This window comes from Mus caroli, unplaced genomic scaffold (genome assembly GCF_978045245.1).
Source record: "Mus caroli unplaced genomic scaffold, Mus_caroli_1 scaffold_6, whole genome shotgun sequence".
NCBI classification, from domain to species: Eukaryota; Metazoa; Chordata; class Mammalia; order Rodentia; family Muridae; genus Mus; species Mus caroli.
Window position 1 is genome coordinate 31,260,017 of NW_028227261.1, and position 13,369 is coordinate 31,273,385.

The 13,369-nt window shown below is 45.7% G+C and overlaps 1 protein-coding gene across 4 annotated transcripts in view; it reads left to right on the forward strand.

Moving 5' to 3' along the window:
- LOC110292125 (protein argonaute-1) overlaps window positions 1-7,913 on the forward strand; it is a 33,352-nt gene extending 25,439 nt beyond the window's left edge. For all 4 annotated transcript variants that reach the window (XM_029475688.2, XM_021159240.3, XM_085838951.1 and 1 more), the window contains 6 exons: window positions 53-143; window positions 834-1,028; window positions 1,607-1,741; window positions 2,476-2,577; window positions 2,898-3,097; window positions 3,328-7,913. In XM_029475688.2, coding sequence (XP_029331548.1) covers window positions 53-143; window positions 834-1,028; window positions 1,607-1,741; window positions 2,476-2,577; window positions 2,898-3,097; window positions 3,328-3,436 — 832 coding nt within the window. In that variant the 3' untranslated portion in view covers window positions 3,437-7,913. The remainder of the gene's footprint in view (window positions 1-52; window positions 144-833; window positions 1,029-1,606; window positions 1,742-2,475; window positions 2,578-2,897; window positions 3,098-3,327) is intronic.
- The last annotated feature ends 5,456 nt before the right edge of the window (window positions 7,914-13,369 follow it).

Consider the following 13,369-nt stretch of genomic DNA (forward strand, 5'->3'; position numbering starts at 1 on the left):
CCAGACAAAGAACACTCAATTCCTCACCTTTTTGTTTTCTCTCCTTGTTCAGCTCTGCTGTTTTTCAACAGCCAGTGATTTTCCTGGGAGCAGATGTTACACACCCCCCAGCTGGAGATGGGAAGAAGCCTTCTATCACAGCAGTGAGTGATTCTTCTCAACTCTAAGTCCCTAAGCCCTGATCTTCCGTGCACCCCTGTAAACCTAACTGCGTGAGAGCATAGCCTGTGGCCAGAAGCTGTCCATCAGTTGTTCTTTCTGTGTGCTCATTTTTTGGTTTTGCTCCAGTTTTGATAGTGGTAAGGAGGTGACTTTGAAACCTCTTTTAAGGGAATTATCTGATTGCAGGATTGGCCTTTCTTTTACTTCACTTTGACCATCTGGTGGAGTAGCTGTCTCTCCACTCCCTATGATATTCAGAGCACTTAAGTTTTTAAAGTCCCTTAGGGCACTTAATTTGACAGGAAAAAAATGAAGAAAAAAAAGTGATACAAAATGAAGCTGTGAGTGTGGCTGTGGAGTTCCAGGTCATTCTTGATGCTCATGTCCTGCTGGCCATAGACCGAGAATGGGTGCTTGCCTGCAACATTCTGATCACAGAGTAATTCAATTCTGTTTGCCTGGCAGAACAGATTGAAGCTGGTGCTTATTGGCTCCTAACTCCTATCATCCCTTTTGCATGGCAGCCAGATAGGTCCCGTCTCTGATGTCTAGGTTTTCTAGGAACACAGTGAGTGAACTCATCCAGTTGGAGGGCATTCTTACTCAGAGACCCCTCCTCAGACCCCTTACTTGAGAGCAAAGGAAGGTGACATTCTGGGGTCTGTTGTTAGGTGGTAGGCAGCATGGACGCACACCCCAGCCGATACTGTGCCACCGTGCGTGTGCAGCGCCCACGGCAGGAGATCATTGAAGACTTGTCCTATATGGTGCGTGAGCTGCTCATCCAGTTCTACAAGTCCACCCGCTTCAAGCCCACCCGCATCATCTTCTACCGTGACGGAGTCCCTGAGGGGCAGCTGCCCCAGGTATGGTTCCCGGTACCTGCTACATTATCTTGTTGAAGCCAGAGGACTACTTTTTCAAGGTTGTTGGCGCTGGGAAAAGCCAGAGAGCACTACTGAGAAGCCGTGGTAGCAAGTATCTGTGGACTTTTGCTTCAGCACTCAGTTCTCAGTGCTCCTAGGTAGTGCTGAGGCTATTTAGTGGTCCTTTTCCTTTCTTTTGAGACATGGTCTCACTACATCACTCTGCCCAGCCTGGAACTCACTGTGTAGACCAGGCTGACCTTGACTTAACAAAGATTTCCTGTCCTTTCTCCTGAGCATTGGGATTAAAGGTGTGTGCTACCACACCTTTCTAGTTCTGTGTCTTAATGTAAGGTCTCTTTTTGCAAGGAGTAGATAGGTACTGTCTCCTGAAGCCAAGGTTCCCAGCAAAGGTTTTCAGATGTACTGTCAGGACTCATCAGTTTTAATTGTTGAGCATCAGCTTATAAAGGTCATGTGCAAAAAGCCACATACAAGTGGGATGTTTTTAGTTCAGTGAAGCCTTTGAATTAAGAAAGGGCCATGTACCTTTTTCTCCCTCTTCACCCTGTGCCTAGATTCTTCACTATGAGCTGCTTGCCATCCGAGATGCATGCATCAAACTGGAAAAAGACTACCAGCCTGGGATCACATATATTGTGGTACAGAAGCGCCATCACACCCGCCTCTTTTGTGCTGACAAGAATGAGCGGGTGAGTGAAGAAGCTGAGGCCACCCATGCCCTCTTCCTGTCCCCTGTACCTTGAGAGAGAAGCCTTGAAATACAGTCTGGGAATTTAGTTTTTTCCTGTGTGTCCTCCCTGGCTGTTTCCCCTGGCTTTGTGGCCTGTCCTCCACCACTTCTCCTCCCTCCCTCCTCCTTCTCTCCTCTCTCACTCCTCCCTTCCTTCTCCTTCCCTCCTCCCTCCCTCTTCCTCCATTCCTCTTTCCCTCCTCCCTCCCTTCTCCTTCCCTCCTCCCTCCCTCCCTTCTCCTTCCCTCCTCCCTCCCTCCTTCTTCCTCCTTCCCTCCTCCCTCCCTCCCTCCTCCTTCCCTCATACTTCCTCTCCTTGCTCTCTGGTCTAGACCTCTTATATAGACCAGCTCCCAGAGAAAGGAAAGGGAACTACCATTTATTGAACTTCTCCTATGTGCCACACACTCACTGTTCAAGGAGTCTCCTCACAGCAGCTCTGTAAAGTAGGTACTGCTGATTTCTCCGTTTAACTTAAGAAAGGTTAAATGGCTTGATAGAATCACACAACTAGTAAATGGTGAAACCAGGATTCAAACACTTGACTTTAGAAGCCCACTATTTCAAGACTTAGTTCCCTCGGAGAATAAACCTCTTTGTTCTTGATTTCTGGGAGAGTAAGAGTAGAATCCAGTAAAGGTGCCAGTCAGGGCCAGGCAGGTCTTGGGATATTGGTTATGTTTGTCTCTCCAGATTGGGAAGAGTGGTAACATCCCAGCAGGGACCACTGTGGACACCAACATCACCCACCCATTTGAGTTTGACTTCTATCTGTGCAGCCATGCAGGCATCCAGGTAGGTGGGCCATCTCCTGGGGGCTTTATTGGGTTAAGAATTAATTGGTTATTCCTACTGCATTTAGAATATGTTTGTTGTATTTGAGTATATAAAATGACCGTTAGCTAACCCCAAGTGTATTGTAGGTTGCTTTATAATATTTGATTTTGTGTATTATTCCTCTTATGGGTGGTGGGGTATGGTCATGCAACCTAAACATATTCTTAATTAGAAGTGTTTTTTTGTTTTTTGTTGTTATTGTTTGCTTTTTAAAAATTTTTTGTCAGCAGGCATCCACTCTGTCCAATCAGGGCCCACTTACCATCTTTTTTACCTAGGGTACCAGCCGACCATCCCATTATTATGTCCTTTGGGATGACAACCGTTTCACAGCAGATGAACTCCAGATCTTGACATACCAGCTGTGCCACACTTACGTACGATGCACACGTTCTGTCTCTATCCCAGCACCTGCCTACTATGCTCGCTTGGTGGCTTTCCGGGCACGATACCACCTGGTGGACAAGGAACATGACAGGTAAAGGCTACCTGTTTGCTTTTTCCTTCCATTTTTGTACCAACCCTTTGAACTTTTTGTTGATAGAAGGAAGTGTATGCTATCCAATTTGAGACCCTTGGCTTCTCTATCTAAACCTGAGTTGGTGTTTTCTCTTAATTTGGTATCTGAATTGGCACTGTAGGCATGGGCGAGAGATTAACAGCAGTTCAGTTCACCAGGAAAGACTTTTTTATATGTTTTCTTTTCAGTGGAGAGGGGAGCCACATATCGGGGCAAAGCAATGGGCGAGACCCCCAGGCCCTGGCTAAAGCTGTGCAGGTTCACCAGGATACTCTACGCACCATGTACTTCGCTTGAAGGCAGAACGCTGTTACCTCACTGGATAGAAGAAAGCTTTCCAAGCCCTGGGAGCTGTACCACCCAAATCCAGAGGAAGCAAGGCAGAGGGAGGTGGGGTCGGAAGGAGTATAGGAGGCCTTGTTTCTATCTACAGAGGGGGTATAAGGGTGGGAAGAGGACCAGCAAGACAGACTACCAGCCAGAAATCACTGATAGCAACCTCATTGTCCTCCACCCCTCTCCCCATCTTGTCATATCCGACCCCCTTGGACCAAAAGGGGCATCACTAGTGCCCACCATACACACAGTTGTCTCATGTGACTCACAGTGCTAAAGACTCATGCTCAACAGCTTGCTAGGGGCAGCTCTGCAGCCCTGTGGTCAAATGCTGGTATGTTTGGGCTTGCTGTTCTAGATGAGAAAGTGGGTGGGAAGAGGGCAGGGATTTTTAGGAGCCTTAATCAGAAAAGGTCTAGATTTGTTTAAAGAAGAAAAAGGAAAACAGACTCAGATCAATATTTTAGAATACTAGATGTTTTCATGGGTTCAGAATCCACTTTGTAGGAAGATTTTTAATGCTAATGGTTTGGGTTGCTCCTCCCCAGCTGCCACCCCCTCCCATCATTCCTCTCCACATTCTCTACCCCATACACCTCTTCCCTGACAGACATCCAGCCCTCGTAACACTTAAGGCACTATGGCACTTAGCTCTGAGGTGACATGACCCTGTCTTCCTTCCGCCTGCTGGTGGGTAACCAGTGCCTTCCCGTAACGGTAATGCTGCAGAACTGCAACCTTTTGTACCTTTCTCTGTGGGGTGGGGTGTGGGTGGGAGAGGAAGTAGGGAGGGAGGGAAGAAATAGCCCAATGCCAGCGAGCCTCCAGCCAGAATGCCAGCTAATTTTCATTTGAAGGAATTGACTTCCATAATCATTGAGCTTTTTAAAAAAGGTCACAACCTCAAGATGGTTAAAATCCATTGACATTTGCACTTTCAGACGTGACAAGTCTCCGAGCTGCTGAGATGACTGGCCCTTGGCCTTTCCCCTTTAGCCTCCTCTTTTCCCTGGCCCCAGCACCACCCTGCCAGATCTAGAGTTACTGTCATAGTATTTCTCATTCTTGGCTTCTTTTACCCCTGATGGTAAAGTCTCATTCTAATATTTCTTAACTGGGGTGTCTTACAGCAGAAGATCGTAAGAGCTAAAATAAGAAAACAAAAAACCTAAATGTTATTTTTATACCATAACTTGAGTCTATTGCCAAAATCTGGAAATTCCCTCCCATACCTGATGAGTCTGCATCCCAGAAACATGGAGCCGTAAGAGGGAACTGTGGAACTGACTTGTGCTCTGGCCTAGCTAAGTAGGGGGTAGTTGTCTCCTCAAGGTGGGGCTCAGCCTCTGTCCTTCCTCTGTGCAGACAAAACCTTGTTCTCGAGACAGCCTCCCTCCATGGCGCTGTCCTGCCCTCTTCCCTGTAAGTGCATCTTCCCCTTTTCTGGACTGGACTGTCCTTTGATCCCTGACTAACGGAGACTCTAGCACGTCCTCTGGACAGGCTGGGGAATTTTGCTGCTCCCATTTGCTTCTGTTTACACAAATGAAATTTTCTTGTTTCCCACTAGGGCATGTGAGTGGGTGGCATGGGCTTTTCTTTTTCTACCCCTCTCTTGAGGTTCTGGGGTTCAGCTGTCTTGCAGGACTGGAAAAGAAGTAGGTTCTAGCTTTGTCCTTGCTGATGTTGAAGCAAGGGCCCCTCTTTCCTTGACCATTCTTTTTTCTTCCTGCATTATTGCTTGGGATGGGGAATTTGAACCTCCATGTACAGGTTCCCCTTCTGAGGAGCCTGAGCTTAGGATTGCCCTACTCTGGCGATGAAGCCATGATATTTTAGATCTAGCCCAGGCTTAGAGGCCAGCTGGAGAAAGGAAGGTCTGAACCCTGGCCTATGGAGTCAAAACCTTTCCCCAAGAGCCCATGTATAGACCCAGATTTGCTATGCAAATAGTCCAGATTCAGTTATGGCTGGCTACATTGTTCAGTAACTTCCCAACAGGTAGCACAAATATTCCTTATGGAAAAAGCCCAGGACTGTTCAGTAGTTCCTCCTGTACTTTTCTGCTGGCTACAGTATGGAGTGCCCCATGGGCACAGGCCCAGCCGGAGAACAGAACGGAGGGCTCTGGGAAGAGGCAGCTCACTGGAGAGCCTACATTCCTTACACAAGTGCCTAAACAGAGTGATGCCAACACTCCATCTGCCCTGTCCATCGCCTTCATAGACAGTCTACTTCGTGTTCCATCACCCTTTGGGGAGGGAGCTCTTCGCAGACAGTGTGCTGTCAACTTGGGTACATTTGGGGGCTTGGATTAAGGGCACTACTCCAGGAGGGTCCAATCATTCACCAGCATTTGCAGATGCCCATAGGGAACAGGTGGCTGTCACAACTCCCAGCAACAAGATTTTGTTTTCTCCTTTTTTCTTTGCCTCACTCTCTCCAGTTGGGTTTTAAGCTAGAATGAAAAGCAGTTTCGGTCCTTTGGTATTTATGTGCCATTCATGAAATAAAAGCAAGAGAATGCTGGGCACGATGGCCCATGTCTGTAATTCTGTTATCTCAGCACTAAGGCTGAAGCAGAAGATTTGCAAGTTCAGGGTCCACCTGGGCTACTCAGTGAATTCCAGGCCAGTGTGCACTATGTAGCAAGACCATGTCTCCATAAAAAAGACTGAGAAAAATGACTTGGGTGACAGATCTTGCTGTGATTTTAAATAATTCTTTGAGACTTAACTACTGACCATGTGGGTTCTTCTCATTTAAAGGCAGTATGCACACATTACACACAGTGTTGCCAAGCCTCAGCTTGTTTGGATTTGGTTTAAGTGGTGCATTGTACCGAGCTCTGGGAGGATTCCAGCCTCATCTTAGACAGCTCTTTCTCCTCCCCCAACTCCCTCCCATGCCTCCACCCCACCCCCACTGTTCAGCTTTCCCTTTCCTCTTCTCGCCTTCCCTGCCTTCCTTTTCCTTCTCCCTCTTCCCTCAGCTTGCTTGCTGGCTGGCCTGCCTGCCTGTCTGCCTGTGTGATAATGAATTCTCTGCATGGCTGCAATGATCCCACTGTTAGTTGTCAAGGTCAGGCTTAGCTCATTGACTACAGAAGACCAAAATCCTGTTTCTCATGCCCAGTGGTGTTAGCCCTGGGTTGCACTGTCCTCAAGCTTACACTAGGTCAGAGCAGCAGGCCTGTCTAACTGAAAAAACTAGTAGGGTTTCTGGCAGGTTCAACACCTCTCCGTTCTGTGGAGGGGTTTGGAGAAGAGGCAGTGAAGGAGACTGCTGCTTTGAATTCAGTCCAGTGTGACCGATTGGTTGAGGTGCTATTGCCAGCCTGTTGGGATCGGCCTGGAGCTACTGTTACTGGGAACTTGTCCTTGGACTTTGACTAAAGTTGAACAGAGTATGAAACTGTTCTAAAAATCTAGTTCTCAACTGCAACATAGCTCCTCTGTGACTGAGCAGCAATGCTTTCGAACAGGTTCTTTTTAACCAGAATTCTATGAATGATGCCAGGGACACAGTTTTCCTAGCTGGCCCATAGAAAGTCTACAAGGCTGCTGAGTGTTGTAGACCTGGCATCTGGCATCACATAGGAGGATGGAATTTCTTCCCTTTCAGGATAGAAGAGTCACCTCTTACCTAGCCAATTCCTGTCAGGAGGAAAGGTTTGGTTTTGTTTTTTAATTTACTGGGCTTTAGATGGTAGTTCATTATGCCTTCCTTGGGCAGGGATCATGGCAGGGATGCGCGAGGCACTCTAATACTCGGCCTTCTAAGCAGGCTGGGAAAGGGGGATTCTCTGGTTTTCTCTTTCTCCCCACTTACTAGGACTTGCCTTCTCCCTGAGCCACGAGAGAGGCTGGGTTGGTGCTCTCCCCTTACTCTGCTCCTACTGACTTAGAACCTCTGGCTGCTGTATGATAGCCCAGGAAAGGGAATGGAAAGAATGGGCTCAAAACAATAATGTAAGGAAGGTGGTTTCCTTCCTTCAAAAGGGAAATGAGAAACTCTCCAAGAATTGTGTAAGCAAAGACAATGTGTCTGAGTGCACTGAGTCCTCTGGTGTCATAGCAATAAGGAGAAATGAATTGACTTTCTGTGCACACAGTCCAGCCTGACTGGTGTATGATGTTGCACTTAGCAGCCATGTGGTGGGCATGTGTGACTACTCTGGGTTTCACTTTATTTTCTAAACTTTTTATTCCTCTCAAGTCCAGCATGGATGGGGAAATGTCCCTGGAGCCCCGCAGCTGTGTACTTGTTTGCATTTGTTTCCCATTGAGACTTGTGTTTGTGTCCTGCTTTGAGCTGTACCCTGTCCCGTCCATTGTGAAATTATCCCAGCAGCTGTAATGTACAGTTCCCTTCTCAAGCAAGCAACAGCAGCACAATCTTGTGTTTTATAAAAACAACAGTGGCTTTTATTTCTAAAGTGCAGTCTGTTTTTTTTCCTACCACCACAAAATAAACGGTTGGTATTAATTACATCTCTCATAGGTTTTAGGGTGGAATAATAGATTGTCATGCAGTCACACTGCACAGGGTCTCTCTGTATTCTTCACTTCACAAACATGCAAAACACTGTGCCGGGAATATTGTGGGAGGAGAAGGTAGGTACAATTCAAAAATGAGAAAAAAAACAGGATGTCTTTAAAGTTTCTTGGGACGTCATTGGTCACGGAGTCCCCCAATACAAAAGATTACAAGTGGCTGGGCTGAAGCTGTAACAGTGAAGATGGAACGGAGGGAACATTTGAGAAGCAGAATAGAACATTAATAGGACATGAGTAGTAGAATGTAGAGCTTAAGTCTCTACTTGAACATGAGTGTACTGAGACATTCTTACTAAGATGGGGTCAGTGAGACTATAGAAGGCGTTTAGTACATCTCTCAAGAAAGGATAATTAGCCTCAGGTACAAAGTTTTCTTTAAGGGTTCTGTTACGTTTCCCTGGTGACCCTCAAATTCACAGTCTGAGCTCAACCACCCATGTACTGGAATTGAAGGCCTACGATAACCTGCCAGCCTTAAGGATCTTGAGATTCCTGGGGAATACAATTAAAGTTACCAATAAACAGTCTTGGTGCTTAGGCAAGATGGGAAACTGCTGGTAGAAGTACCGGATTCACACTGGGTAAAAGGTAGCTAAGGCCTCAGGTGCAAGGGAAACCACTTACAAAAAGAAATACACTGGACAGCCAGCCTTGGGGATGGGGAGGAGTCAGAAGCTAGGTGACAGCCAAGTCACCACTAGATAAACTGGTAACTTATTTTGGCCTGGTTAAATAAGGTGGAGAAAGAAATAGAACAGAAAAGCAATTTAGGACTTCCAAATTGTCCATCAGATAACACCACCACTTTCAAATTTCTTTTGTTCTTGGGAGAAAAAAAGTCCTAATTTTAGTCCTAATTTTATTTATGCGTTGTGTGCTCCTACACTAGACAGAACCTAGCTTGCTGTACTTACTGCTAAAACTTGTCTTCTCCAAGGACTGTGAACCCCTAGGAACAAACTACATTCTGTTCTGTCATCTCAAGACAACGGCAGATACCAAGACTGATGAATTTGAGGATGAGTGAAATGAGCTGGAGAACATGGCGGGGGCGGGGGGGGGGGGCAAATCAAGAAGTGATACTGAGACAAGGTTTGGTGGTACGCACCTTTAACCCCAACAGCTGGGAGGCAGAGACTGGTGATCTCTGAGTCAAGGCTAGCCTGATGCATACGTTGAGTTCCAGGTCAGTCAGAGCGACATAGTAAGACCGTGTCTCAAAAACCAAAACCAAACAAACAAAAACACAAGGGATGGCGTCTATAATCCTGAACGTGAAGTAAGCCAAAATGTAATGTTCCTGCATCTTCAGGTGAGCAGAGTAGGAAAAGATCTCTTGGTGTCAGCAAATTATCTTTCAGATACTTTCACCCCCAACTTCAGGGGTTTCTTGGGTTTGTATCTTAAGCTGGTGGCATAGTTGTTGAGCTTGAAAGGTCTGGTATCTTCCCTAGTACTACTAGAACACTGATTTCTCAACACTGGGGAAGAAGGTGCAGAGGAGGATTCTGGCAGAGAGCCACTGAGGAATTATCACTGGCAGACAGTGTACATATAATAGGTCTAGCTGTCCTCTGGAGGCCAAGTGTTATGACTTTGCAAATTATAACACTAAGCCTTTGGTTACCACCTGTCAAATTCCTCTGGGATATGGCCGCCTAGACACCAGGATCCTTCCAGTTGCAAATCTTAAAGGAAGTTGGTTGAACTTGAACAACATATTCCTGGTTGAAATAAGACAAATTTATTTTATTTTGGTTTTTCAAGATAGGGTTTCTCAGTGTACCAGATCCCTAACTATCCTGGACTTGCTTTGTAGACCAAGTTAGCCTAGAACTCTGCATTGAGATTAAAGGTATGCACCACCACCTCCCAGTGACACAGAAGGTGTTTGTTTTTGTTTTTCTATTTTGAAAGACTTAGCAATCCGTTGCTTCTTATAGAACCCAGGACTACCAGCCCAGGAATGGCACCACCCACAATGGGCCCTCCCACCCTTAATCACTCATTGAGAAAAATGCCTTACAGCTGAATTTCGTGGAGGCAGTTCCTCAAGGGAGGCTCCTTTCTCTGTGATAACTCCAGCTTGTGTCAAGTTGACATACAAAACTAGCCAGTACAGATAGCCTTTTTAGTACTGGTTGAACAATCTTCCCTCTTGCCTTTGACGCTAGAATCTTACGGCAGTTAGGGTTTAGAGGTTAACGTTATGGTGAAAGATCGTACTTAGAAGTTCTAAGCCTCGGTCATGCTTTACCAGGCTGCTGTCAATATCACTTCAGTAATGATGCATTGGAATACTAAATGGATTCTCATTTCCCAGACATTGTTTTGACTATAGGCTGAGGAAGGTTTACACGCTTGGGAAGATATGCAGAGAACATGAAAGAAGCAATCCTTCAAAGCAGCCATGTCAGAAGTTAGGACTTTTTTTCCCCTTACAGTGTTTCTTTCTAAAACAAAGAAATCTTCCTCTGGATGCCATTGCAATTCAGGCTTCATGTCTCACTGGCTCATTTTCTCATGCCACTGGGAAAGCAAAGTCATCCTTTATAAGACATTAGTGGGACTTATCCTTTGCATCGTAAGGACTAGGACAGTTAGTTATGTCTGACAAGACAGAAGCAGGTAAGGACTGTTGGGTGGGTACCGTGGCATATGGAGAGTAGTAGAGAGCCTTCAGCCTTGGCTCCGTGTGTTCTTACACGACTGGTGGGGGCTGTCATTTTTTAGTGGTGTATCTTCCCTAACACAGGAAGTAGACTTCAGACACATGAAGGGCTGTAGAATAACAGTGGCAGTTGGGAAGAAAGTGAGTATTCTTAAATCCCCGAATCTCATTTGTAGGCCTCAAGGCCTTACCACACGTTACTGTAGGAAGTTTGAAATGCACTGAGCATTTGGTATTTTAATGTGCTTTGTCATGGTGACTGTCATGTATCTGTGTAACTATTTGATACCCTGATATTTTTGTTGGGTGGTTCGTGTAGTTTACTCCTTTTTAAATTTGGTTGGTTGTCTTAATGAGCTATGAAAGCATATAAAATTCAAGAAATAAGTTCTTTGTTGGAGATAATATGTGTATATATACACATATGTGTACATACATAACATAATTTTTCCTAACCCATGGCTTGCCTTTCATTTTGAATAGGAAAAAACTTCCCATTTTTATGTCCAATTTTTTAATGTAAAGTTAAATTTACTGTCTTTCTAAATTTTCTAGTTCATGCTTTTTTTTTAGTCATATTTAAAGAAATTTTGCATTGTCTGGCTGAGGTGGTTGCTGGGGTGCTCAGTGCGCAGTGTTCACTGCTTCCTGTGCACCTGAGACTTTGTACTGTTTTATAGTTCTTCCTTCTGAAAACCATCAATGCCATCAGACATAAGCCCACAGTTTTATCCGACTTCTTGAGCCCTATCCTTGAAAACAATCCAGCCAGCCAGCCAGCAAATAGTTAATGTGCTCTTACAGGACAGCAACAAGCATTGCTCTGGTACTGAAGGTGTGGCAGTTAACAAGATACACAAAACTCTATGTCCTGAAGATTAGGCTCATTTGGAAATCAGTTACCCCAAACAGTATTTGGCCAGGGGAAAACCTCATACAACTTTTCATCGGCAAGAAGCTCCTAGACCTTTTTGCCTCCCTACTTTAAATTTTAATTCATGAGTTTTTCATGGGGGGTTACCCTAAAACAGTAAAAGCCAAAGTAGATAGGAACCCATCATAGCCATTTGTTGGATTTCACTGACTCTAAGGATGCAAATCTTCCTATAGTGTTAAAAAAGGCAGCACCTTCGAAAAGATGGATCAGTGGTTATGATCACTGGCTGTTCTTCCAGAGAACCTAAGTGCTTCCCAGCACCCACGATGGCTCACAACTGTTTCAACTCGAGTCCCAGGAATCTGCCACCCTCTTCTTGCCTCCGTGACACCAGACGTGCATAGATCAGACACCACCACACACATTTGAAAACAAATAAAAGCATGCTGTTTGTCACCACACCATGTTTTTCTGGAAGCTAGTTGAGCTTGCATTCATTCAAAGAACTAGTTCCAGAATCAAGAGATTGGGGGTAGGATAGGTCCTTGCACAAGTCTGAGATTTAGTTCTTATGGCTTAGGTCAATATGGATTGTATATAATCAGAGCTTGAACATGACTTTTAAGATGTGCTCTTTCATCTGGGGATGTTTAAGAGTATTTTCAGTCAACAGGAAGAGAGGCAGAATTGGTGTGCTAGATGTGGCTTGGAGTCACTTCCATGCATTAAATGTTTATTATGTAGTCAGCATATTTATTAAGTGCCTCAAAATTGTAACTATAGTAAATATTTTTGTTACTAACATTTGGGAGGTTTTTGGGGTTTTTTTTGTTTGTTTGTTTGTTTTCTGTGTGCATTGTTACATGTTGGTCTTTCAGTTTTTCTGATGAGGAAACTAAAGTCCAAAGATAAAGTGACTAATCCAAAAACCCAAAACGGGATCGTGAAAATAAAATCTTTCTCAATTCTCTTAAAAAAAAAAGAAAGAAAGAAATATATGTCAAAACATTACTGGTTCATTGGGACACGGGGAAAAATACTGAATCATTGCTAAGCTTGCATGAAGTATCTGGTTTCACGAAGCCAAGTATTTTTAAAAGACGGACTATTTGCCGGATAATGAGCTGGGTCTAGTCTCCCAAAGGTTCCCAGTCAGCAGAAAAGCACCAGACCGGATCGGATCGGGGGAAACTGGAGACTGACCAATTTGGCTGTAAAAGTCTCGAGTCCCAAGGAAGAGAAGGTTTAGCAGGTGTTTAAACACTGGAAAGTCGTTTAGGTTCCTCAATGTATTAGGAGACTGTTTAAACATAAACATAATTCCATCTGGTATTCATGGAACGTCCCGTTTCTTGTTCATCCGTTTAAAAACTATATTGAACTTGTGGTCACCGCCTAGTGCACGTGCTCCAAGCGGGTATGGCAGACGGAGCTGGGAGGGAGGATGCCCTTGGCTGGTCACCCGCCACTCTCAGGTAGGATGTACCTCAGGTAAGCTCCGCGGGCTGGCAGCGACGTCGCCTCAAGCAGCGGTCCTCAACTGGGAGGCTGGCACGGGGAAAGCTGGCCTCTCACTCGGGATTGTCGCCGTCAGGCACAGCGGGTGCAGGGCGACCGCCCATCCGCGGCTCCGCCCCAGCCAGGCACGGGCTCACCCGCCCACAGAACCCCAGACGTTGTTGCTCCCGCAAGGCTCTGGCTTGAGGCGAGCTGCGGACCGGGAGGGAGAGCGGGGCGCGATCCGGAGAGCGGAAGTGACGAGAGCGGGCTTCCGGGGGCGACCGGGA